This window comes from Halichoerus grypus, chromosome 12, assembly GCF_964656455.1.
Source record: "Halichoerus grypus chromosome 12, mHalGry1.hap1.1, whole genome shotgun sequence".
In the NCBI taxonomy this organism is placed as follows: Eukaryota; Metazoa; Chordata; class Mammalia; order Carnivora; family Phocidae; genus Halichoerus; species Halichoerus grypus.
The window spans coordinates 22,594,479-22,617,692 of record NC_135723.1 but is presented as its reverse complement, the minus strand read 5'-3'; the positions used below and the strand labels follow the sequence as shown (position 1 = coordinate 22,617,692).

General features: G+C 42.9%; 1 protein-coding gene across 10 annotated transcripts in view; it reads left to right on the top strand.

Annotated features, from left to right (window-relative positions):
* Positions 1 to 23,009, top strand: part of GSAP (gamma-secretase activating protein) — an 84,980-nt gene extending 61,971 nt beyond the window's left edge. For 5 of the 10 annotated variants that reach the window (XM_078060055.1, XM_036080865.2, XM_036080866.2 and 2 more), the window contains 12 exons: positions 2,275 to 2,403; positions 3,242 to 3,300; positions 4,194 to 4,225; positions 6,623 to 6,684; positions 11,003 to 11,098; positions 13,354 to 13,424; positions 13,858 to 13,952; positions 18,906 to 19,025; positions 19,888 to 19,949; positions 21,503 to 21,604; positions 21,768 to 21,867; positions 22,255 to 23,009. In XM_078060055.1, coding sequence (XP_077916181.1) covers positions 2,275 to 2,403; positions 3,242 to 3,300; positions 4,194 to 4,225; positions 6,623 to 6,684; positions 11,003 to 11,098; positions 13,354 to 13,424; positions 13,858 to 13,952; positions 18,906 to 19,025; positions 19,888 to 19,949; positions 21,503 to 21,604; positions 21,768 to 21,867; positions 22,255 to 22,346 — 1,020 coding nt within the window. In that variant the 3' untranslated portion in view covers positions 22,347 to 23,009. Of the gene's footprint in view, positions 1 to 2,274; positions 2,404 to 3,241; positions 3,301 to 4,193; positions 4,226 to 6,622; positions 6,685 to 11,002; positions 11,099 to 13,353; positions 13,425 to 13,857; positions 13,953 to 14,732; positions 14,770 to 18,905; positions 19,026 to 19,887; positions 19,950 to 21,502; positions 21,605 to 21,767; positions 21,868 to 22,254 lie in introns of those variants that run through there. The other 5 variants (XM_036080864.2, XR_013443098.1, XM_036080869.2 and 2 more) reach the window with 5 other exon arrangements.
* Positions 23,010 to 23,214: the final 205 nt, after the last annotated feature.

Here is a 23,214-nt window from a genome sequence, read left to right as displayed (position 1 = left end):
TTTTATTTATCTTTTTTTTTTTTTTTTTTTTTGCAATATAGCCAACTCTGTTACCACGCTAGGCATTAGCTCACTTTGTTTTACGGCTACACATTGAACTTTTGGCCCTAGTCAATTCTTTTACAAGCACATATATTTTGGCGAGAAAGTGTATCATAAATCTATCTTCATTGATTTAAGAAAACAATGTGTGTCAGTATATCCTTTGATATCAGCCCTAGAAACATTTTTCTAGATAATGTGTCCTTAGGCAAGGAAAACAAAAGCAAAAATAAACTACTGGGACTACATCAAAATAAGCTTTTGCACAGCAAAGGAAACCATCAACAAAACGAAAAGCAACCTACTGAATGAGAGAAGATATTTGCCAATGATATATCCAACAAGAGGTTAGTATCCAAAATATATAAAAAACTTATACAACTCAACCCCCAAAAACCAAATAATCCAATTTAAAAATGGGCATAGGATCCGAATAGACATTTCTCCAAAGAAGACATACAGACGGCCAACAGGCACATGGAAAGATGCTCAAAATTACTCATCATCAAGAAATGCAAATCAAAACCACGATGAGATTTCATCTCACTCCTGTCAGGGTGGCTAGAATCAAAAAGACAAAAAATAACAAGTGTTGGTGAGGATGTGGAGAAAAAGGAACTTTAGTGCTCTGTTAGTGAAAACGCAAATTGGTGCAGCCCCTGTAGAAAACAGTATGGAGGGTCCTCAAAAAATTAAAACTAGAATCACCATATGATCCAGTAATTCTACTACTGGGTATTTACTCAAAGAAAATGAAAATACTAATCTGAAAAGATATACGCACCCCTATGTTTATTGCAGCATTTACAATAGCCAAGATATGGAAGCAACCCAAATGTCCATCCATAGATGAACGGATACAGAAGTGGTGTACGTATACAATGGAATATTGCGACAACATGGATAGACCTATAAGTATAATGCTAAGTGAAATAAGTCAGAGAAAGGCAAATACCACATGATTTCACTTATATGTAAAATTTAAGAAACAAAACAAATAAAAAGAGACATAAAACTGACTCTTAATTACAGAGAACAAACTAGTGGTGGCCAGAGGGGAACTGGGTGGGGAGGGATGGGTGAAATAGATAAAGGGGATTAAGAGGTACAAACTTCCAGTTATAAAATAAATAAGTCTTAGAGATGAACCGTACTGCAGAGGGAATCTAGTCAATAAGATTGTAATAATGTTTGGTGACAGATGGTGACTACACTTACTGTGGTGAGCCCTGAGTAATGTATAGAATTCTTGAATCACTGTATTGTACTCCTGAAACTAATATAGCATTGTATGTTAATTATACTTAAATTTAAAATTTTTAAAATTAAAGAACAGGAGCACCCAGGTGGCTCAGTTGGTTAAGCGTCTGACTCTTGGTTTCAGCTCAGGCAATCTCAGGGTCGTGGGATAAAGGCCTGCATCGGGCTTCGCGCTCAGTGGGGAGTCTGCTTGAGAGTCTCTCTCCCTCTTCCTCTGCTCCACCCACTCTCACGCGTTCTCTCTCTCTCTTAAATAAATAAATCTTAAAAAATTAAAAAACGTTTTGTATCAATACATCTTTCAGTATTAAAAACTGTGTTAGTATTGCATTGTATTTAAAAACGAATATAATGGATACAATATTGCTTCAATTATAGCAATATGTCAAAGACCTAGATAGGATGCCAAAAATTGTTTTGGAGTTTTGGGGTATTTGACGACTGAATGTAAAACTATTTCACTCCACCTTTCTGATTCCTAGGTTTTGAAAGACATCTTTTGGAAGTAGATAAGCTTAGCAGGAAAGTAAGCCTCTTCCATGTGCTATATGTCTTATGCACATTCTCTGACTGGATATAGCATTGTTGACACAACCTAAGTCAGAAAAATGGGTCTCTGGAGAGGAAATGATCTGATGTGTTTAATACAACACTGGGTTTAATACAGGCTTCCCAACTTAGCCTTAACCCAGGTGACTCACACTGGTTTGGGGAAGGGGGCAGTGGCTCTCTGTAAAAGGGGCAGAAAAGGAAATGGGGACAGCAAGACTCTTTAAGTCTTACTATTTTAGAATTCCTGCAGGTGGAGAATGCCATCTTTCGTGGGAAGAATTCACTCAGAAATGCTGCCCTCTAAGAGCTGAAGAAGTAAGGCGAGCCCAGCTTTGCCGCAAGGCTCGGGTGGCCCTTGCTGGTTGGTCAGGGCCGCGGGCCCTGCTTCTCAAGCTCACCGATGCTTTTTGTCTTCTGCAGGTGCACAGCTTTAAGGGCTACTGGGAAAAACTGAACTCCAACCTGGAATACATTAAGTACTCCAAGCCACCCTGGCTGTATAACAACAGCATGGTCCAGAGAGAATGGCACAGCCTGATCTCAGAAGAGGTTTGTGCGGATTCATAAGAATAAAGCAAGAAGCAAAAGTATAGTGCATCAGATGAGGTGATGCCCTTAAGTCCTAAGGCTGGCTTCAGTTTACCGCACTCTCCCTAACCGCCAGGCCCTTTTGCATTGTTGCAAGAAGACCACAGTGCATCTCTGATCTGTCTTCTCTTGAGGAGGAAAATCAAGTGCACAGAGGTTAAGGGACACACGCAGCATGATCGTAGTAGAAGTGAGATTAACATCCCGGTCTTACCTGTGTTCTTGCATTACTTGTATAGTTAAAAATTGATTAAAAAACCTAAGTGTTCCCAGATTAGTGGTTACTAGGGGTCATGGATAGTTGAAAGGAGAGTGGCTGGGACTGCAACACAAGGGAGCACAAGGGAGATCTTTGGGGGGATGGAACAGTTCTGTATGTTGATCGTGGTACATGAATGTACATCCATGATGAAATGACGTAGGGCTATACACTCATTCTAGCAATATCCATCTCCTGATTTTGATATTGTACTATAGTCCTTTATATAAGATAAAAACATGGTGTGGGGAGGCTGGGTGAAGCGTACATGAGATCTCTCTGTAGCATCGTGTGTAGTTGTAGTGTTATTGTATATAACACAACACTGTCTAGTTAATTTGCAACTTCCTCTACATCTATAATAATTTCAGCCTAAAATGCTTTTTTAACTAATTTTTAAGAATGTAGGTGTTTTGAGTACTTGGAAAGTATATTTCTTTTTTCGGAAACTCTTTACTATATTGCATTATGTCCTTGGTGTGAAAAATGGCACCCAAAAAACCTGTACCTTGCACACCTCTGACATGTTCTCCCTTCTAGAAAACAGGAAGAAGAAGGTCCATGGTGTATGTGAGGAATATTCTTGATAATGCAATGAAGTAAGTAAAATTAGGGATTAGTGTACCTATTAGATGGCTATTTTTTGCAAGTACTTTTTTGGATACCTTTCATGGAAGTAGCTTCCTTTTGTTGAGTATCCTCAACAAAATGATGCCATCAGCTTAATGAATGCAGCCACCTCGGCCCTATTCTTGAGTTTGGTGCTAGAGCTTCTAGTGGGAAAATTGTATGTGTTAAACCTTACAGACTGGCATCCTGAGGACGGATGAATTATAAGCGATAAGTGGTAAAGAAAGCCGTTATTAAGTGAGCACTTAAGGGGGGTAGAGAGTAGTTTCATTTAAAAAGGGTTAGGGGATGCCTGGGTGGCTCAGTTGGTTAAGCAACTGCCTTCGGCTCAGGTCATGATCCTGGAGTCCTGGGATCGAGTCCCACATCAGGCTCCCTGCTCGGCAGGGAGTCTGCTTCTCCCTCTGACCCTCCCCCCTCTCAAGCTCTCTCTCTCTCTCATTCTCTCTCTCAAATAAATAAATAAAAATATTAAAAAAAAATTAAAAAAAATAAAAAGTGTTAGTGGGCTGATGAGCTGGCTCTTATTTTGAAGGCCCATTTTCTGGACGGAGGAGTCATCTCGGAGTGCTACAAATATAGGCCCATTCCAACCCTGTTCTATTTTCTGTTTCCATTATTTCCAATAACTGAGTGCTGCGATTGTTCTAAATTATTGTCATTGTTTGCGCTAAAGGGTTTTGAGATTTTATAATTGCCTAATGTGGCTTTTGCCAAGTTGATTAAAGTGTTTGAGGTTTTCAGCCGCCTGAGAACAGTTTCTGCAGTGGTTTTATGGAGGATATCTTTGTATGGTATTGTGGCTTTTTTTTTTTTTTCTTCCATCTTCCTATGTGAATAACGTTGGCTAATTTCTTTGTAGGGTGATTTCTAACCTAGAAGCAAGGAATTTGGGTAAGAAAAGACCTGTAACAAAGCCTTCTGGATTTCAGTCAGTGTTTGGTTTGTAACATGGTGTTTCCTACCTGCGGGTTGGCAAGAAAATCACGCTCGGTGGTCCAGTGAAGGGAGCACCCTTTAATATCTTCCTGTTAGAGTGACCACCCAGCCCCTTCCATGTCTGTCTTGGCACCGGGACCTTTAGGGACAGCTGCTGAATGTGCTTTTGCTGGAAGAGTCCCTGAGTGTTGGCCGTCTGGTTTGCGTTATTCTTCTTCAGAGCCTTGATCTACTTACCGTGCCCCGTGGCTGTACCCACAGGACGCACCGCGGCAGGTCCCCTGGCTTAGGCCTGCTTTCTTTCCAGCTGTCTGATCCCACAGGGGTCTTTGATTTTGGTTAGCATTTGGGCACTCCCTGGGCTAGGTCATAGGAGTACAAAGATAGGAGTCTCTGGGTAAGCGGTGTGGTTATGGGGGAAGAGCATGGGCTCGGAGCCAGACAGAACTTGGCTTCAATTCCAGTCCAGCCACATGTTAACAGTGAGCTCTTGAGCAAGCCATGTGTTCACTTCGTGCATTAACCTTTTCAGGGCAAGGTGAGGAGGAAAGTGAGAGTGAGTGGGGAAATGTGTATAGGGCCTAGTGCAGCGCTTCGTGCACGAGATACCTCGGATGGCTGCTTTGGCATTAACGTGTGAGGAAGAGATGCTAACATGCTGTTTCTAAACCAGGTGACAGGTGTTCTAGAACCACAGCGTGTGGGGGGGGGGATTGGGTCAGGAGTGGGGATGGTTGGGGAAGAGAGGGAGCTTAGAAAAGGCTTGCCAGAGGGAGTGACATCCGAGGTAAGTCTTGATAAACACCCTACCGGGTAAAACTGGGGGAAGAGAAGGCTAAACGAATCCAGGTACAAGCTTTTTGTGGTTTTGTCACTGGAACCCTTTCAGGCCTCATAAAGACCAGCCTCCATTTAAAAAGCTGTTATTTTTATATCCCACGTTTGTTTTATAGGCTTGGATGTTTAGGTGTATGCTGGGTGACCCTGACGGCAATGATTTTGTACAGTGCGTGCGGGACAGCCTGCAGCTGTGCGCACAGATCACGTGAGCCAGGACAGTGAAGTTGTGATCCAGCCCAGGGAGACAGAGCCTGGGCTCACCGAGCAACCCGGAGGGAACCAGCCTCTGACTGTGTTACCAGGCCGTCCGTGCCCAGAGCCGGGGGCTCTGCCGCTAGCGGCGGGCAGGAGTCCTGCCCAGCAGCCGGGGTGTGAATGTGCCTGGCTCAGGCTCGCCCTTCTTGCCCAGCTAGACATTTTGCAATACGGGAAATGTTGCCAGTTGTCAAGGTTTTTGTTGTGTCCATCACTCCTCTGCCCCTGTTGGAGCTCCTACCCCTGTACTTCCGGCCTGTTTGCATCCTGTGGCCAGTCATTCTCTCCGCGTGCACTTTGGGAACTTGTCCCTTCCTCTCACATGCTTGGCTTGCACTAGCACCCTAGGAAGAATGTCATCACTAACAGAAACAGAACAATCTGGATGAAATTCAGGGCTGTTGGCATCCAGTTTTGAATTGCTTCATCTTAATCAAAAAGCTTGTGTGGGACCCAGGTAGGATTTATCCCGAGGGCGCAAGAGGCACCTGTGCTGTCCCTCACAGTGTCATCAGCCCGCTGACCGGGGCAGCTCTGCTCTCTTGCCAGGTGCGGGCCTCAGCTGCTCTAGGAGAGGACGAGCAGGGCACGCAGGTGCAGTTAGAGCAGTGTTAGGGCCCATCTTGCAACAAGACTGTGTGTGTCTGCCCCTCCGGTCTGCTGGTATAGTGCAAATCATGGCGGAGAAAGTGCCATCCGATTTAACCTTACACGTCACTTTTCCATCTTGGTGAACTGGTTACCTTTTTAGTCGGATACCTTGTGTCAGTCAGGATTATTTGCTACAGTAATTGACAGGTCCCCTCAGTTCAGTGACTCCCAAAGTCCCTAAACTATAGGGGGTCACAAGGAAGGCAGTCATGCGATCCTTCCACCAGGTCCCTGTTGCAGAGTTTATGGCCCCCTTGGGGTTAAGAGAGGGCCCAAGTGTCTCTAACTCCAGTGAAGCAGAGGTTCTTAGACGGTGGTGAGTTTTCATGTTGAAGAGAATTCAAAGCCAGAGCCTACTGGTGTTGGGAAATGTGTGCCTTGTTTTCCTTCTTTCCTGGTCTGTTAGAGTAGAGCTCTGTGTGTATCACCTGGATGATAAGTTCGGCTTGCAGGAATAGGTCACACATTTAATGAAAAACTTCATCCTATCAGCAAAATGGTCTATTTTCTCAATAACTCAGAGAAGGGAAACGCAGGCTGATTTCTCTTCTTCTAGCCCATTTCCCAAAAACCACCCTTCTTGACTATTGTTTTGTTTAATTTCAGAGCCAAGATTAACACCCCTCTTCCAGGAGGAAGACAGCCCCCAGAGGCTGCTGATGGGACTGGTAAGTGGCCTGGGGGCCATTTGGGTGCTGAGAAACGATAGGATCCAAGAAAAGGGTAAAGGGCTAGATTGTGCTGCTCATGCTGACCTTATTTTTCGCTCATTCTTTTAACACATAGCTGTTACCAGCCACTATAGGCCCTGTGTGCTCAATGGTAAGCACCACAGATAGAGTTCCGCACTTTTAGAATTTAGTGGGGGAGACATATATAAATCAGTCACCACCCAAAACCTATAATTACAAAACATCATAAGGAAATGTACAGCATTGAGTATTTAAAACAAGGAAGGAACAATGTCTCTGTGGCATTTGTATTTGGGGTTTAAAATACAACAGAATAAAGTATCATTTCTCAAGAAGTCCTATTAGGAAGACCAAAGAAAGAGAAATCAAAATAAATGAATGGAAGAGCAGAACCGATAAATAAATCCAAAATCTATTTTTTAAAAAAACTGATTAAAGAGACATCTGGAAAGTCTAGTAAAATATCTTTAATCCTGTGCAGGCTTAGGAATGGGATAATCTATTACCTTAAATATGGAAAGTTTTAAAATGTGAGAAAAACATGTGTAAATGCATATTCACACATTTGAAAATTCCAGTTAAAATTTCCTTGAGAAATAGAAATACCAAACTTGAGCCAAGAAGAAATAAAAATCCTTGAAAACATAATAACCATAAAATAATTTGAAAAACTTGTCAAAGATTATCTTCAGGGGTGCCTGGGTGGCTCAGTCAGTTAAGTGTCCAACTCTTGATTTCGGCTCAGGGCATGTTCTCAGTGTCCTGAGGTTAAGCCCTGTGTCGAGCTCCACATTGGGTATGGAGTCTGCTTAAGATTCTCTCTCTCCTTCACCCTCTACCCACCCCCCACACACATGCATCCACTCTCTCTCTCTCTCTAAAAAAAAAAAAAAGAAGAAAAAAGATTATCTCCAAAAAAGGCACCAAATTATTTAATGAGTTAGTTCTTTCAAACTTTTAAGGATCAGGTCATACCCATACTATGTAAAGTATTTTTTGAAAAAAAGATAGGAAGCTTCCCAATCACTTTAAAAAACTAACATAACCCTAAAACCAAAATCTAACGGCTTTTACTTCCACTTATTAACATAGATACTACAAGCTTAATCAAAATATTTTCCAGTGGTCCATTTGAAAAATACAACATGGCCAAGTGGCCTTTTTTCCAAGAAGGCTTATCATTAGCAAATGTATTAATGTAGTTCATCATATCACTAGGTCAAAGAGGGGGAAAAAAGATCATCTCTATAGGTGCTTAAAATTGATAAAAGTAAAATTCCACTCCTGGAATACACCAAATCAATAAGACAAAAATATTCTAATACTGATAGCTAACATCTTTTTAAATCAAATGTTGGGGTCATTCTTATTAATATCAGAAAGAAGTGGGGTGTGTGGGTGGCACAGTCGGTTCAATGTCAAATTCTCGATTTTGGCTTAGGTTGTGATCTCAAGGTCATGGGATCGAGCTCCCTGTCGGGCTCTGCGCTGAGCATGGAGCCTGCTTAAGATTCTCTCTCTCCCTCTCCCCCACTCCTGCCCCATGCACGCACTCTCTCTGTCAAAAAACAAAAAATAAGGATTCTTGCTATTTTCACTAAAATTTTATGTTCTGGAAATTCTATACAGTGCAATAAGAAACAAAAGTAAAAGAAGATGGTATGGGGCGCCTGGGTGGCTCAGTCGTTAAGCGTCTGCCTTCGGCTCAGGTCATGATCCCAGGGTCCTGGGATCGAGCCCCGCATCGGGCTCCCTGCTTGGCGGGAAGCCTGCTTCTCCCTCTCCCACTCCCCCTGCTTGTGTTCCCTCTCTCGCTGTCTCTCTCTGTTTGTCAAATAAATAAATTTTTAAAAAAAATCTTTAAAAAAAAAAAAAGAAGATGGTATGATTGTCCAATGCAACAAACAAACAAAATAATCACCAGGGGAAATGGAAAGTATTAAGGAACAAGTTAATAAGCTGGTGATTCTAAATTTACTTTCTTTTTTATTAGGATTAACCAGTTAGAAAAGTTAATGAAAAACATTATTCCATTTCCAAATCCTTAGCCTTTAGGTTTAATAAAATTATAACCAAAAAGCCTACGAAGTTTCTCTGACAGTTGACCAGGTGACTCACTTGACAAAAAGGAGTGGAGCTGACATTACTAGATAGCTAAGTATGTTATTGATCTACAATAATTGAAACAATATGGTGCTTGTACAAAATAAACAGGAGACTGACAGGAGACTCTAGTTTAAATTTGAATCTTTAGGGTATGATAAAATTAGGCATTTAAAAAAAATCACTGGAAAGAAATAATTTTTAATCGATCAATGGCTGCCTATTTGCAAAAGACAGTTGGAGTCCTCCCATCCCAAATACCACCTCCTTATACCATAAACCAATAGAAATATTGGATAGATTAAGGAATGTAGGGGCGCCTGGGTGGCTCAGTCGTTAAGCGTCTGCCTTCGGCTCAGGTCATGATCCCAGCGTCCTGGGATCGAGCCCCGCATCGGGCTCCCTGCTCGGAGGGAAGCCTGCTTCTCCCTCTCCCACTCCCCTGCTTGTGTTCCCTCCCTCGCTGTGTCTCTCTCTGTCAAATAAATAAATAAAATCTTAAAAAAAAAAAAAAGGAATGTAATATAAAAAATTATGTGTGTGTTTGCTTGCCTATGAAATTGTCAAAAATTTAAAAATCGCACTAGCAAAAGTTCAGCATACGGGGAATCGGGCAGCCTCATGCAATGCAGTTGAAAACTAGGGGGCGCCTGGGTGGCTCAGTCGTTAAGCGTCTGCCTTCGACTCAGGTCATGGTCCCAGGGTCCTGGGATGGAGCCCCACATTGGGCTCCCTGCTCAGCGGAAGCCTGCTTCTCCCTCTCCCACTCCCCCTGCTTGTGTTCCCTCTCTCGCTGTCTCTCTCTGTCAAATAAATAAATAAAATCTTTAAAAAAAAAAAAAAAAGAGTAGTATAACCACGTGGGAGGCATTTCGGCAGTGTCTCTGTAAACCTTAAGTACGTGACGCACCAAGTTCCATTTCTAGGAATTTAGCTTGAGAAAATAACTGGGGGTATGGCAAACAAATCATGTATAAGGGTTTTTTTTTAGTTCTATTCACAGTCGTAGAAGAAGTATCCCATATGTGTAAGAAAAGAATAAATAATTCAACTCTAGTACTTTCTCCTAAAATTGAATACTGTGCAGCCATTACAACCAGTGTGGTAAAGAGTATTTAATGACGTAAACTATTACATGAAAAAAAAAAAGCAAATTAGAAAACATTGGAATGAGTGTACACACTGGAGAAAAGGAAAATAAAAGATCCAAAATGTTAACACAGATGATAGGATTATGGGTGATTTAAATTTTCATCTTTATGGTTGTCATAGAAAAATTGAAAAGCACAAAAAAGCATGCAATAATCTTTTTTAAAAATTTAAAAATTTTAAGCCTAATTAATTAACACGTGGCCCAGAATGCCATGGGCTAAGTTTTGCTCAGGGTGTCATATATGTAAATCTGCTGACATAATATGTGCACATATGTCAATTGTACAATTCCCATGGTGTTTATTGGTGTAAAGATCTCTAGCGAGGAGGGCCTCCAACTGAGGAGGACATTTAGGCAAAAGAAGGAAAAAAAGGAGAAGGAGACAAAAGAGCAAAAGGCGGGGAGGGCTGGGATGCTACACGGATTGGTGAGCTCCAAGGAAGATGAGAACAGAGTAGATACACAAGTCTGTTTAGAGGCGATAGAGTCAATAATTTCATTACTTTTGCATGTTAGGGCACTGTGTTGAATGTCTAGAGCCACTGCAGAGGGAGGTACCTGATGCATTTCGTTTTTACTGCTGCCTCTGTCCTTCCAAATGCCCCAAAGCATGCCTCTCCCCATGACACCCCACCCCCCTCAACCCTCCACCCCCACCCCGCATCAACATAGTCACTCCATGATTACAGTTGTTCCTGTTAGTTCTCCAGGTCTGGGAGCAATAGACTTCAACCTTTGACCTCTAAATTAGTGGCTTCCCTCAGCTTCTTTGGAGAATTCTCATCAGGGCTGGGAATCTGACTCTTGGCTGCTCACTGGGCTCTGGGTGAATCATCAGCAGTTCCTCGTGAGGAACGTTGGTGTCCCTGATTTATGCCCATTAAAGTAACACTATGGGTTGTACATTTCTGCCAATGGGATCTTCAGGTCCAGTATTTTTCATGTTGGTAAAGAGTGTTAATAAATGGATCTAGTTTCAACCTGTAGCAGGTGTGAGTGGGTAGGTTGTGACTTATCTAATCCGTGTCCTGTTTTCAGATGGTGTCTGAGCTAAAAGACCATCTTTTGAGACACCTACAGGGTGTAGAAAAGAAGAAAATTGAACAGATGGTTCTGGACTACATTTCAAAACTGGTTGGTTTTGCTTTTTTATTCTCTATCCTGCCACCACCCAGTCCCCCGGTATGTAACTCCCAGTTGGCGGTTCAGTATATTTTTCAGATTAGACTTTTGCAGATTTTCTGTCCTTAAACCGGTATATTTGGTGCTATAGATTGAAAAAAGGGAAAAAAGAACAAAAAAAACCAAGGAGGACTTGGTTATGAAAGTGGTTTATTTTACTCCCTTCAAATAGTGATTTATATGTTCATGGAACCATAGAACAGTGATGAACTTAGTATGGTTGCCAAATGTTCACATGTCATCTTGGCATCTTCCAGCATCTTATTAAACCATAGGTAATGATTTCTGTACATGGAGGCTTATGAAGACATGAGAGAACTTGAACTTAAATTCTTAATGAATGCCAACAGCCCAGTTAGGCCAGATTCTAGCTCAGTTGTACAAATACTACCACATTAGAGTCTGCTGGTGGGATTGGTAGCCCATCTACCTGGTAGCCACCCATTGAAATTGTGTGATTCCAATTAATAACACCAGTCCATGTGGAAATGGAAGTGATATGGCTACACCAAATTTTGAGGCGGTCTTGAGTCTCTCAGAAAGCATATGGAGTTGAGGCCTGACCCTACTTAGAACCTAGAAGTAATATGCTAGACAAATTCTTAAAGTATTTAAATTCACAGAAAGAGAAAGAACACTCCATTTCTCCAAGTTTGGGTAAGACCAGTATGCAAATGATCAGTTGTGTGAACATATATTTTTGCATTGAACTCTGGAAGATTAAACGTATTTGATATGGCCCTGATTGAATTTCATGTTTAATTTTAAAATTTTCTGCCTTTATTGTAGTCATTAGTGTCTGTTTTTAAATAATATCTTTGGGGGTGCCTGGATGGCTCAGTTGTTAAGTGTCTGCCTTCGGCTCAGGTCATGATCCCAGGGTCCTGGGATTGAGCCCCACATCGGGCTCCCTGCTCCATGGGAAGCCTGTTTCTCCCTCTCCCTCTCCCCCTGTTTGTGATCCTGTTCTCACTGTGTCTCTCTCTGTCAAATAAATAAATAAAATCTTTAAAAAAAATAATAATATCTTTGCATTTCACAAGTTTTAATAAATTAGGAGAGGTTGGCATTCTCATATATTGATATTTACAAGCAAGGCATTGAACCTTTTTTTTTCTGGCATTGAATCTTTCTTAAATAATAATTCTTTCTGGTAGAATTGTATCAGGGAGCTCACTTTATGAATGTGGCTTTGATCTTCCCCATGATGGTATTAACTTGCTTTCTTTGTCCTTTAATAACACAACTATTTAACATGTCCATCTATCATCTTTCTTTCTGTTGACTTTAAATTTCACCTTCCAAAGTATTAAGGGTTTTTGTTCAAGCATCATTCTTCCTAATAACACTAGGCTGTGTTAACAACTGCTGGAAGCGATCGGACCAGAAGTGGTAGGGCTGCAGCCTTAGCAAACTCAGTACCCCTAACTTTCTGACGCGGCAGTCACCGACCGTAGCCAGACCTTCCTGCTCCTGCAAACAGCCATGGCTCCCAGTCCCCTCAGGAGGGCAGCCGATGGGGCTTTCTAAAACAAATGGAGGAAGTTGCTGCAGAACCAGACTATATCACTTCCGAGTCATCTTACCTGACTTCAGCCAGAGAGACACTGAGAATCTGTGTCATTGAGAATGAACTGTTCTTATCTGTGCCCATATGGAGATCCGTTCCGATTGGCGCCCTGTCCTTCGCCTCTCGGGGCAGGGCGTGGGATTCCTGGCGGATCACAACCCCACGGAGACTGCCCTGTTGCTGACAAACTAGTCAAATGTCTGACCTGGACTTGAAGCTGGTCATACTCCACAGGCGATGCGCAGGACCTCTATCTTGTTCTGTGTCTCTCTTCTTCTCACTGTCAGCTGTTGGCCTTTGTCATCTAACAGGCCTAGAGCAAATCCAGTTGTACTTGACCTTCACTGATGGCAGAGGGCCTGTGATTGAGGGCCTGTTCACGGGGCTGGGGAAGCTCGGCGGGGCACTGCCTGGGTAGACAGAAGGGGCTCTGTGAGGCTCTGGTGCACATTTTCAGTCTTTTCCATTCTGGATTCCAGTGCGTCAGCATTGCCCGCAGAAAGGCTGGTTCTGTGTCCGGGCCCAGGCTAAATACCAGCTGCCCTGAACGGGCCTGGCAGCCTGCAGAGGGCTCGCTGGAGGGGCCCCCAAGGGAGAGGGCACGGGCGAAGGGTAACAGACGGTCTTTATCCTCCAGCTGGATGTCGTTTGCCAAATCCTGGAAACCAGCTGGAGGAAACATCATCTTCACCCCTCGGTTCTCCACTTGTACGCAAGTATTTCTCCCTCTCCCTTATCGAGGTGTATAAAGAGCTAAAACAACTCTAATTGCTGCCTGTTGGAACTTACCAACTGAAAGCAGTTGTCACCAGCCCTGACACTGTCTTAGTTCTGTATGCAGCATTTAAAGGAACAGCCCTGTGGCTTCACCATACTCTTTCCCTGGCATGTGGTTGATGAGGACGGAGGGGCGTGTGAGCTCAGGACGGCCAGGAAGGGGAATCTGAGTTAATGCGATCGATCATTTATGTGCCCACTGTCTGGTTAGATCCTAGGCCTTAGGCTGATGGTCTCCATCATACTTGAGGCTTCACAGTGAGCATGGATTCCATCTCCGTGTGCTACTCAGAGCTGCTGCTCAGCCAGACGGAGTTTTAGGGATGAACCCCTCGGCTGACGGCGGCTCTGTCGTTTTACCCAGCAGCAGGCGGGCCAGTGCTGCTGAATTTACAGTCTTTCACATCATGACCAGGATTCTGGAAGCTACTACGAGTTTGTTTTTACCTCTGCCTCCTGGTAAGTCTTGGCTCTTTTGTCCTTTGTTGTAATACATTTGTTCTTTCTTCTTCACGTGGTCCCCAGGCCTTACACATTTAAGGATGAGACGACCTGTGTTGAGAACTTGTTTGTCTGGGGTCACTGTGAGAGATGGGCCTGACATTGGTCTCTGCAGACCAGATGTCCCCCGATTATTAAATTCTGCTGTGGCTCATCACTGACTTTAGGGAGCCGAGGCTGGTCCCCATGCGGCTCGCTAGGATACTTGGAGCCAGTGGAGCTGATGCAGGGAGATCTTTCTCTGATGTCTGCAGGCTTAGTTTATCTGATTGAGAAAGTTAACACTCAGGAGGAAGTGGGTCTGGCTGGGTGTCAGAAAATAGCTGATTTTTACGTGCTTGGAAGCTAAAAATCGCCCTTAGGATTTTGAAACAGGACCAAGTCAGGCCTCAAAACACCCTTGGCACATGTGTATGAGTCATTCATTTAATTGGTCATTTGTTCACTCAATAAACAACCATTTGTTGATTTTTTTTTATTACATTCCATGTGCTGTGCTAGAAATTAGAGCAGTTACAAAAATTAGCAGAAGTCTAGTTGGGAACATATATTAATTATAAGAAGCAAATAAGCTCCTGTCTGCCTTGTATTCATTACATATGTGTTCTGATGAGTGTTAAGCTTTATGATAGCTGTCACTACATAATGTTTATCAGCCAGTTTAATTTAATTTATTTATATATATACATCTATCGCATCATCTATCAGTAATTCATTCCTTTACTCTTTCATTTTAAGCCAATATGTAGATGGTGCCCGTTTTGTGCCAGTTGCTGTAAGTACTTTACATAAATAAGCACATTCAATTTTCCTAACAGTCCTAAATGGTAGGAGCTTAACATGAACCACATTAAATTGTCAATATCCAACCAGTTTTTGACTTAAAAAAAAAAAAAAGGCACTTTCATATGGTTCCACTTTAATATTATTCCCATTTTATTGATGGTGAAACTGAGGCACAGAAAGTTTATGTAACTTGCCTGAAAGTCACACAGTGATTAAGCAACAGAGCCAGTATTCAAATCCAGGAAGTCTGGTTCCAAAATCTGTTCTTTTAATGACTATTCTGTGCTGCCTCTTGAATTTTATATTCCATTTGAATTAGTTGATGCCAAAACATTGACTGTTTATGGGCCCAGAAATCCCCATAGCACGTCCTGGCTTGTCTGCATTTGTGATACATCTGACTCAGTTTGGAGTCCTTCGTGCTTTCTCTGTCCATACACCTTATCTTATAAGACATGCGGGTAGTGTTGGGCACAAGGAGTTTCTTTTGATTTATAGAAATCTGACAGTGACCATTCATGAGGAGAATAGAGGACTTTAAATTATCCCAATAGAATAGGAATTTCCAGGTGCCCTCTAGAAAGAGTGAAGGGATTTCATGAAAACTATATATGACTTTCTGGCTTCGACTCTTTATCATTTGTCATCAACACAGAAGACTTGGTAGAGGATTGGGTTGATGCTTTCCGGTTTGTTCACCATGTATGTTCAAGCCCCATTTGTAAGTAAATGAAAGTGACTTACTAGGGACAATTTTTACCCAGGAGACCATAAAACTTTACTTTCTAGGAAGCATCACACTCCTTCCCAGGGATATGTAAGGAGGGAAAACATGGAAAAATGTTATCCGTAGTGATTGAGAATTATTATGAGTAGACTTAATGGTTTGTGTCAATGGGTCAAGTATCTCTGTCCTTTTCTCTTAAATGTTGGTTTCCCTCATGTGATGTGGAAAGTGACACTGGGTCACGTGGGTGTGCACATGTGTGGGTAAATACAGGGTGTTTTCTCATGTACTTTTGTATGTATGTGTGCTTGCTTTCCAAGCCTACTGGACTAGTGAGAACTGTTTGATTTCCAAGTGTTGGAAACTTGTAACCCAATTGGTTAAAGAATAAAGGGAATGAGGACCACGAAAGGGAGTCATGGTTTGGAGCTGGAGCAGTTGTGGTTTAAATGGGACCTGTGTTCCCCTCACGGGCTAGCGGAGGCCAGGAACCCTGGAGGATGAGGACTAGAGTTGGCTGGAAAAGCTCTGTTTTGGAACTGATGCCTACTTTTAGCCGATTTGTTCTGTTGCCTGGAGCTGACATGCAGAGGAAGCCAAGAGTGGACTGTTGGATGTGGGGCTGTGCCCTAGGGATAGAGGATGAAGGCCCATCAGGGATCTTTAGGACATGGATGCAGGGCTGCAGGAGGAATTTCGAATCGAGGAAATCTATAGGAAACTTTAATAAACTTTTCTTCAGAACGAATTTCATAACTTTTTTTTAATCTTGGGAAGAATGTCCAAATCCATTTGAAAACTCTCATGGTGGGCACCTGGGTGGCTCAGTTGGTTGGGCGACTGCCTTCGGCTCAGGTCATGATCCTGGAGTCCCGGGATCGAGTCCCACATCGGGCTCCCTGCTCGGCAGGGAGTCTGCTTCTCCCTCTGACCCTCCCCACTCTCATGCTGTCTCTCTCTCTCTCACATAAATAAATAAAATCTTAAAAAAAAAACTCTCATGTTGTTGATTAGTTAGTAAAATCAGAAAATCAGTTTTTTTTGGATTGCCAGCGGAGTCATCTTGTTGTCAGCTCCTTAACATCTGCTTGTGGGCAGAGTCCGCACTTTATCTGACCCTTGATGTGGCCGGGACTTAGGCCTCAGTCCCTCACTGCTCATGATTCATGTGCTCAGGGAGAGAAAACTCCATGACTGCTCTGAATTCAAGTTCCTGCTCTTTGGGCATCATTTCTTTGTCATGTAAGCACCTAAGGCTGTGATCCTTTGTTATTCCCTATTCACACCTCATCAGCTTCCAAGTCTGGACCTGTGGCCACGCGCTTCCGGTCCCTTCCTTCCTGCTTCGCCGTCCGAGTCCTCGTTACCTCTGGCGCAGGTTCACTCAGTGGCCTCCCAACATGTTTGTCTTACATACCTCTTGTAGCAAACTGTCCATACTCCAGTCCATTCTTTGCCTGTTGCCATTTTAATAGTCCAAGAGTAAAACTCAAATCCTTTTTTCTATCTTGCTCAGTGTCCCTCCCCAAAGTCTACTAAATAAGAAATTCCTTGCTGTCATTCAGCATTCAGTCCCTGTTGTGTGCACTCAGAGCACCCTGCACTTTTCCCTTCATAGAACTGGCCATTTTTTTAAAAAGATTTTATTTATTTTGAGAGAGAGAGGGAGAGAGAACATGCACGCGTGCACAAGCAGGGGGAGGGGCAGAGGGAGAGAGAGACTCTCAAACAGACTCCCTGGTGAGCCTGGAACCTGAGGCAGGGCTCGATCCCATGAACCTGAGATCATGACCTGAGCTGAAACCAAGAGTCAGATGCTTAACTGACTGAGCCACCCAGGCGCCCCAAACTGGTCACATCTTTAAGAATGTATATTTTTGTGATTATTTGATTGTCTTCCCATCGGACTGGAAGGTGGATGGGAGCAGCTGTGGGGTCTGTTTTCCTCATTATTGTATACCCAGCTCCTTGTCTGGTGTCTGGAAGGGATTTGTTAAATAAATTCCAACTTTACCTCCTACCATTCCTCTCGTACACCTGATTCCAACTCAGTTGGGTCATGTAGTACTTTCTGAACATGCCCCATACTTTCTCACCTTTGGGCCTCTGTTCATATTGTCCCATTAACCCAGCTACCAGTTCTTGGGGCAGGATAATGTCATGGGTAAGAGCCTCGACTTAAGTCCCATAGCCTGCTTTCAAATTTAGCTCGGCCACTTACTAATGATACGATCCTGGGCAACTTTCTTAGCTCCTGTGAGTCTTGGTTTCCCCATGGATAAAATGGGAATCAGGTGGTTCCCACCTCATGGTCTTGAGGATCAAGTTAGCCAATGCATAGATTGAAGGCCTCAGTACGTGTTTGGTAATGGTCGCCGTTGTTCTGTCATATGCTAGGCTCTTCATAGACCTGGCATTAGTTCTCCAAGCAGCCATGTGGGAAAGCTACTGGTGGCTTCATGCTCGGGATGAAGAAATGGAGGCACACAAAGGCTACTTACCTGTAGTTAGTGAGTAACACAGCAGGATTCTAGTACAGGTCTGCTCATGACAAGGTGGTTTTTTCTACTGTCTCCACTCTGTGTATTCTCTGGCCTCATTGCCACCCTCAGGCATTGCATTTACTCTGCAAAGCTCCCCTCATGTGCTGTCTTTTCCAAGAGGGCTTTTCTCATTCTCTCCTGGACTGATATCTTCTTCTCCCATGGATGTTGCTTTTATTGTTTATTATTAATAGTGTGCTTAGAACTCTCGGTTGCTGAGTGTTTGAGTAACCCTCCCCACAAGACTTAGGTTTGAGGGAGTTGCCTTCCTCTCTGTTGAATTCCTGTAGATTTGCTATCTGACCATATTATTTAAATTTTTCTTTTTTTATAATTTAGTTCAAGTAGACCCCAAAAGCCCTTCTTTAGGGCATACACAGAGGTCGGGCATATAGACTGTCCCCTGCCGGTTCAAAATTTTTCCGTGTTGGCAAAGTGGTCCCTATCTGTCAGCCTTTCAGCCTGGGCATCTGGCGTTTGAGGCTCTTCTGTTAACTGTTCTCTTTTGGCATCTCACCGCAGAATTGCAAACCTATTAAACTGTAAAACTTTTTCATCGAGCAGGCCCTGCCCTCTTTTTGTCTTTTTGCCTAAGAAGGGACACACACGCTTGTTGCGAACTCATATCTACCCAGCACGATACTTAGTCGTGCTAACACAAAGCAGGAGACTCGGACTGTGTCTTCAAGCAGCGTTTATGAGACTCTCCGTGCCAAGGTGCTGAGCTAAGGGCTTTAGTAACATCATGGAATTCACTCCCATCATTGAATTGAATTCACGTTCCCTGCCACATCATTGAATTCCCTCCCTGGAGAGGCTGGCTGACCCTGTTTACCCTCCCAATCTCTTGCCTAGGTTTTCACACTCTGCACACGCTCCTCGGCGTGCACTGTCTCCCTTTGCATAACCTGCTGCATTACATTGATGATGGGGTGTTGCTTCTCACCGAAACGGCTGTCACAAGGCTCATGAAAGGTAAGAGGCTCCGAGTTTGCCACAGTGCCAGCCCGGCCCTGAGCCCCATCAGGACGGGCTTGGTGGTGTGCAACCCGTGTGGTCACACAGGGCCCTCGTGCGCTCAGGGCCGCCCCATGCTCGGTGTAATGCTCCACATTAAATCTTGAAATCCTTACGACTGAAACAAGGGGATCCTCATTTGCCTTTTGCAATGGACTCTGCAAATTATGCTGCGTGTCCTGCTGAGTACAGTTCATTTCCTGTAGCCAGGCTTTGGGCTAATTTGAAGTGCCTCAGACCTTCAAGAGGCCCCAGAGGGCTTCTCGATCCACACACAGCTATTACATTCCTTTTCTGTACACGAGGGCACTTGAGGATAGGAGACTCTGAAGGCTTGTTTCTCAAGAAAATGTCATGAAATGGCTTACTTTCAGCTGATTAACTCTGTCAACACAGACTTAGACTGGAAATGCAAGAGAAACTGAGAGATGCAGTGCTCATGTGAATCTGAACTTGAAGGTCTCCAGTGTAATCACTTGCTGAAATTATTCGTTGTGGTATTTTATAGATGAGTTTTGTTAATATATGTTAAAGTATTTGCCGTTCCCCAAGGTGCCTTCTGTTTTCACTTCGTAAAATTGTTTTGTGAGTGGCAGCCTGTTACAGAACCATGTTTCATGCCATATAGAAACTGCTTCATTAAAAGAAAGTCCTTGTATTCAGAGACAACAAACTCAAATTTTCGAGATATTGTCAGACTTTAGCTTGAGAATCCAGGGTGGGGAATGTGTGTTATCAGAATGAACCACTGAAGTATTATTAGCTTGCTCACATATTAAAATGGAGATTTGTTTTATTTGCCAATCTAACTTTTTTGTAGATCTGGACAATTCAGAGAAAAATGAAAAACTAAAATTCAGCATCATTGTGCGGCTTCCCCCGGTAATCCTGAATTATATTTTATTCTCTCCATAAGCCTTGGTATGACCCTCCTTCAGTTTCTTCTTGCAAAGGGAGCATTTACTTGTTTTGGGCTAAAGTCAATTGAATTGTTTCACTTTTCAGTCCTTTCCCAGAAATCCCATCCATCTTCACGCCCGCTGGCCGTTCCCTGCCGCGCCGACAAAAGGCTTGTTCCTCTGGCTTTGTACTGCCTGGCACAGCCTGCCTGAGACACTTAGCCATTTTCCCCTCTTAGGAAACTGCACTAATATTTACATCTGTGAGTCTGAGGGGAGGGAGAGGGGAAACAGGTGTTTTTTGGCATTTAAACTGATAAGAAATTTAAATCCAGTGAGGTCAGAAGGTTCTGGAACTGCATTTCCTCCCACTGCCCTTTCTACTATGGCAGGAAGACATTCCCAGGTTGAAGGACAAACGAGAGACACGAGAGAAAGGGTTTGCCAGGCACTCCTTGTTTTGATGGGGGATACTGGCTCTCAGAGTCAGAAATACTATGAAAATATGAAATTCCACAGCAAGGTCTTCAGAGCCTTGGACTCCGCAAACTTCCTGACCCTGCCAGCCAGCTCTCTGCTCTGTTTACATACCTTGCACACTTGTATCTCTAGCACGATCCTCCCACGAAGGGATGTCCGCTGCCTTCTGGACCTAATCGTTTTCCTTTGTAACACCCTCTCCTCCTCACAGCTTACTGAAGCAAAGGCAAGGATAGAAAACAAAGCATATTTTCCACAGCTAGATCTCTCTGGGGAAAGTCTCTGAACATTTAATTTGGTTTTTTTGTTTTGTTTTTCTTTGCCTCAAGCTCTTAGGGAATTAAAATTTTCTGGGCAGGACACTGGGAAGAACAACTTTTTGCTTCCTATCGAGACCTCACTTAGAGTTGCAGGTACCCAGTTTTGAAGAGTAGCAGATGAACTCCATTTCAGAAAAAGAATTTGGCAACATCAGTGAATAAACTACTTTCCTCAGGGTTGAATTTAAGGGAGTATTTATTCAAAATTCAGAGGCACACCTCATAGGAAATGGCCTTTCTTCAAGGGTCATTAACCATAAAGGGCCTCTCTTTTAGACTAACCAGCTACTTTGGAATAATCCTTTTTAAATTATAAGTAGGTATAAGGTACATGTACTTAATGCAGTATAAGCTACATTCTCCTCTCTGTATTTTTTCCCATTCTTTTATTGTTATTATTGACTTAATTTCTTTAGAGTAGTTTTAGGTTCACAGGAAAATTGAGTGCAAGGTCCAGAGATTTCCCTGTCCGCCCCCCTGCCCCGACATGTGCAGAGCCTCCCCTATTACCAACATCCCCCACCACCGCGGTCCATGTGTTACAACTGACGAACCTGCATTGACGCATCACAATCACCCAAAGCCCATAGTGAACGTTAGGGTTCACTCTCGGTGTTGTTCATTCTATGCATTTGGACAAACGTATAATGCAATGGGTCCATCATTAGAGTATTGTACAGAGTAGTTTCACTGCCCTAAAAATCCCGCTCTACATATTTTTCAATTTGCGTAATAGCTTATTGGTCAGAAGATCTGCCGACTTTGGGATCATCCTATGAGTTCTAACATCATTTCCCGGAACCATGTGAAGCGACTGCTGCTAAACTATAAGAAACAGGTGAGTCTGCGAGCAAGCACAGCCCCACTAAATGTTGTTGTTGGATCCTATTTGCCTATTTCATCATCTCCACAGAGACAGCAGCTGTAGTTCTTAGCCTCCTTTTTTAAGTTTGTGCTTGTTTTGGAGAATGAGCTGATACCAGAAGTGGTTTCCCTTTTAGCCCCGGAGTTCTATGATTGACAAGTCGCCAGGCAGTGTGGAGTTCCTGCCCCTGAACTACTTCATTGAAATACTGACAGATAGAGAATCTTCCAGTGAAGGTAACTTTAGGGCTTTCCTGCTTTTCTCTTGACACATCAGTCCCTATTCACTTCTGTGGACCCCTTTCTTTCTGGAATACTCCTTACTTCTAAGTAGTCCTTACTGCAGCTAGTTTTAATCGGTAACACACTGATTAATCCTAGAGTAAATTATCAAAGGAATAATCACCTTTGAGGTTTTAAGCGGGTTTAAGAGGCTCAAAACCCATATGGTTGATGTGAATGACCTTTCTTGGGGCTGAGGTAGAATAAATTTTAACAACACATTTTCAGAGTAATGTGTTTTACTAAAATATAAAGTAATTACGATGTCAATGAGCTGCAGACACAATGTTATTACAGAAGTTCCATGGCTATGCAGTAACTCTTTTCTCCTTATTTTTCCAGCTCTGTATGCTCTTGAAGGACATGACAATGTGGATGCAAAATTTGTAGAGGAAGCAGCTCTAAAACACACCACAATGCTTTTAGGCTTATGAAAGAGAAAACGCAGTTGTATCCGCTCCCAGTATTTTAATCTTGTGCATTAGCTTGACTTCCGTCAAGAGTCCTTTACAATTCTTTAAAATTGGTAACCAAAATCAGAATACATTGTTAAGCCATCTGAATTCCAGTTTGGTACTTGTTCAGACAGAACTAAATTGCTGTACCTCATCCCGGCTTTGAAAAGCAGACAAGCAGTCAAGTGGGGAGGAGTGACAGAACAGTCTGAGAGGCACGCTGTGTCCTCAGTGACGACTTAGCGGCTTACCTTCCTAATGACTGCACAGGCCAAAAGCGAGTTTGTATTGCACTGTGAAATAAAATTACACTTTAAAAAACATGTAGGGGACGGTGCTAAGAAAAAAACTAGATGTGTTGTTGAAGATAACATATGACAAGCATAAAAATTCGTTACAGAAGAACTCTATTTGGAAAGAGGATACTTTTCAAAGAACTGAATTTGGACTGGGTCAAATCTGCTATTTCCAGTAGAGAATAATTTGTCACAGCAGCGTGTACATAGTGGTATTGAGAGTAGGATTTGTCTTTGTGATGGTTCAGGTGGAACTGTACTTTAATATGTTCAAGTTTTTTGTATTTATAAAAGTTTGATCTAGTAATCTCTTTTCATTAAAAAAAGAAGAAGAAGAAACACTGAAGGTTTTGGACTGAGTCTTTCGTTTTTTGAACATAGCCTTTCTATTCCAGCCAGGAATCATGAGTCCATGAGCATATTGCCTCTCTGAGGGCCCCCATGGCACCTAACTAGTTCTCCCACTTTTCTTTTTTCTTCCCTCTCTCTTTTATAGTGACTTCATTCTGACCCATAACGGTAGTCGCTTGCCTGGGGTCAGCCGGTGCCCT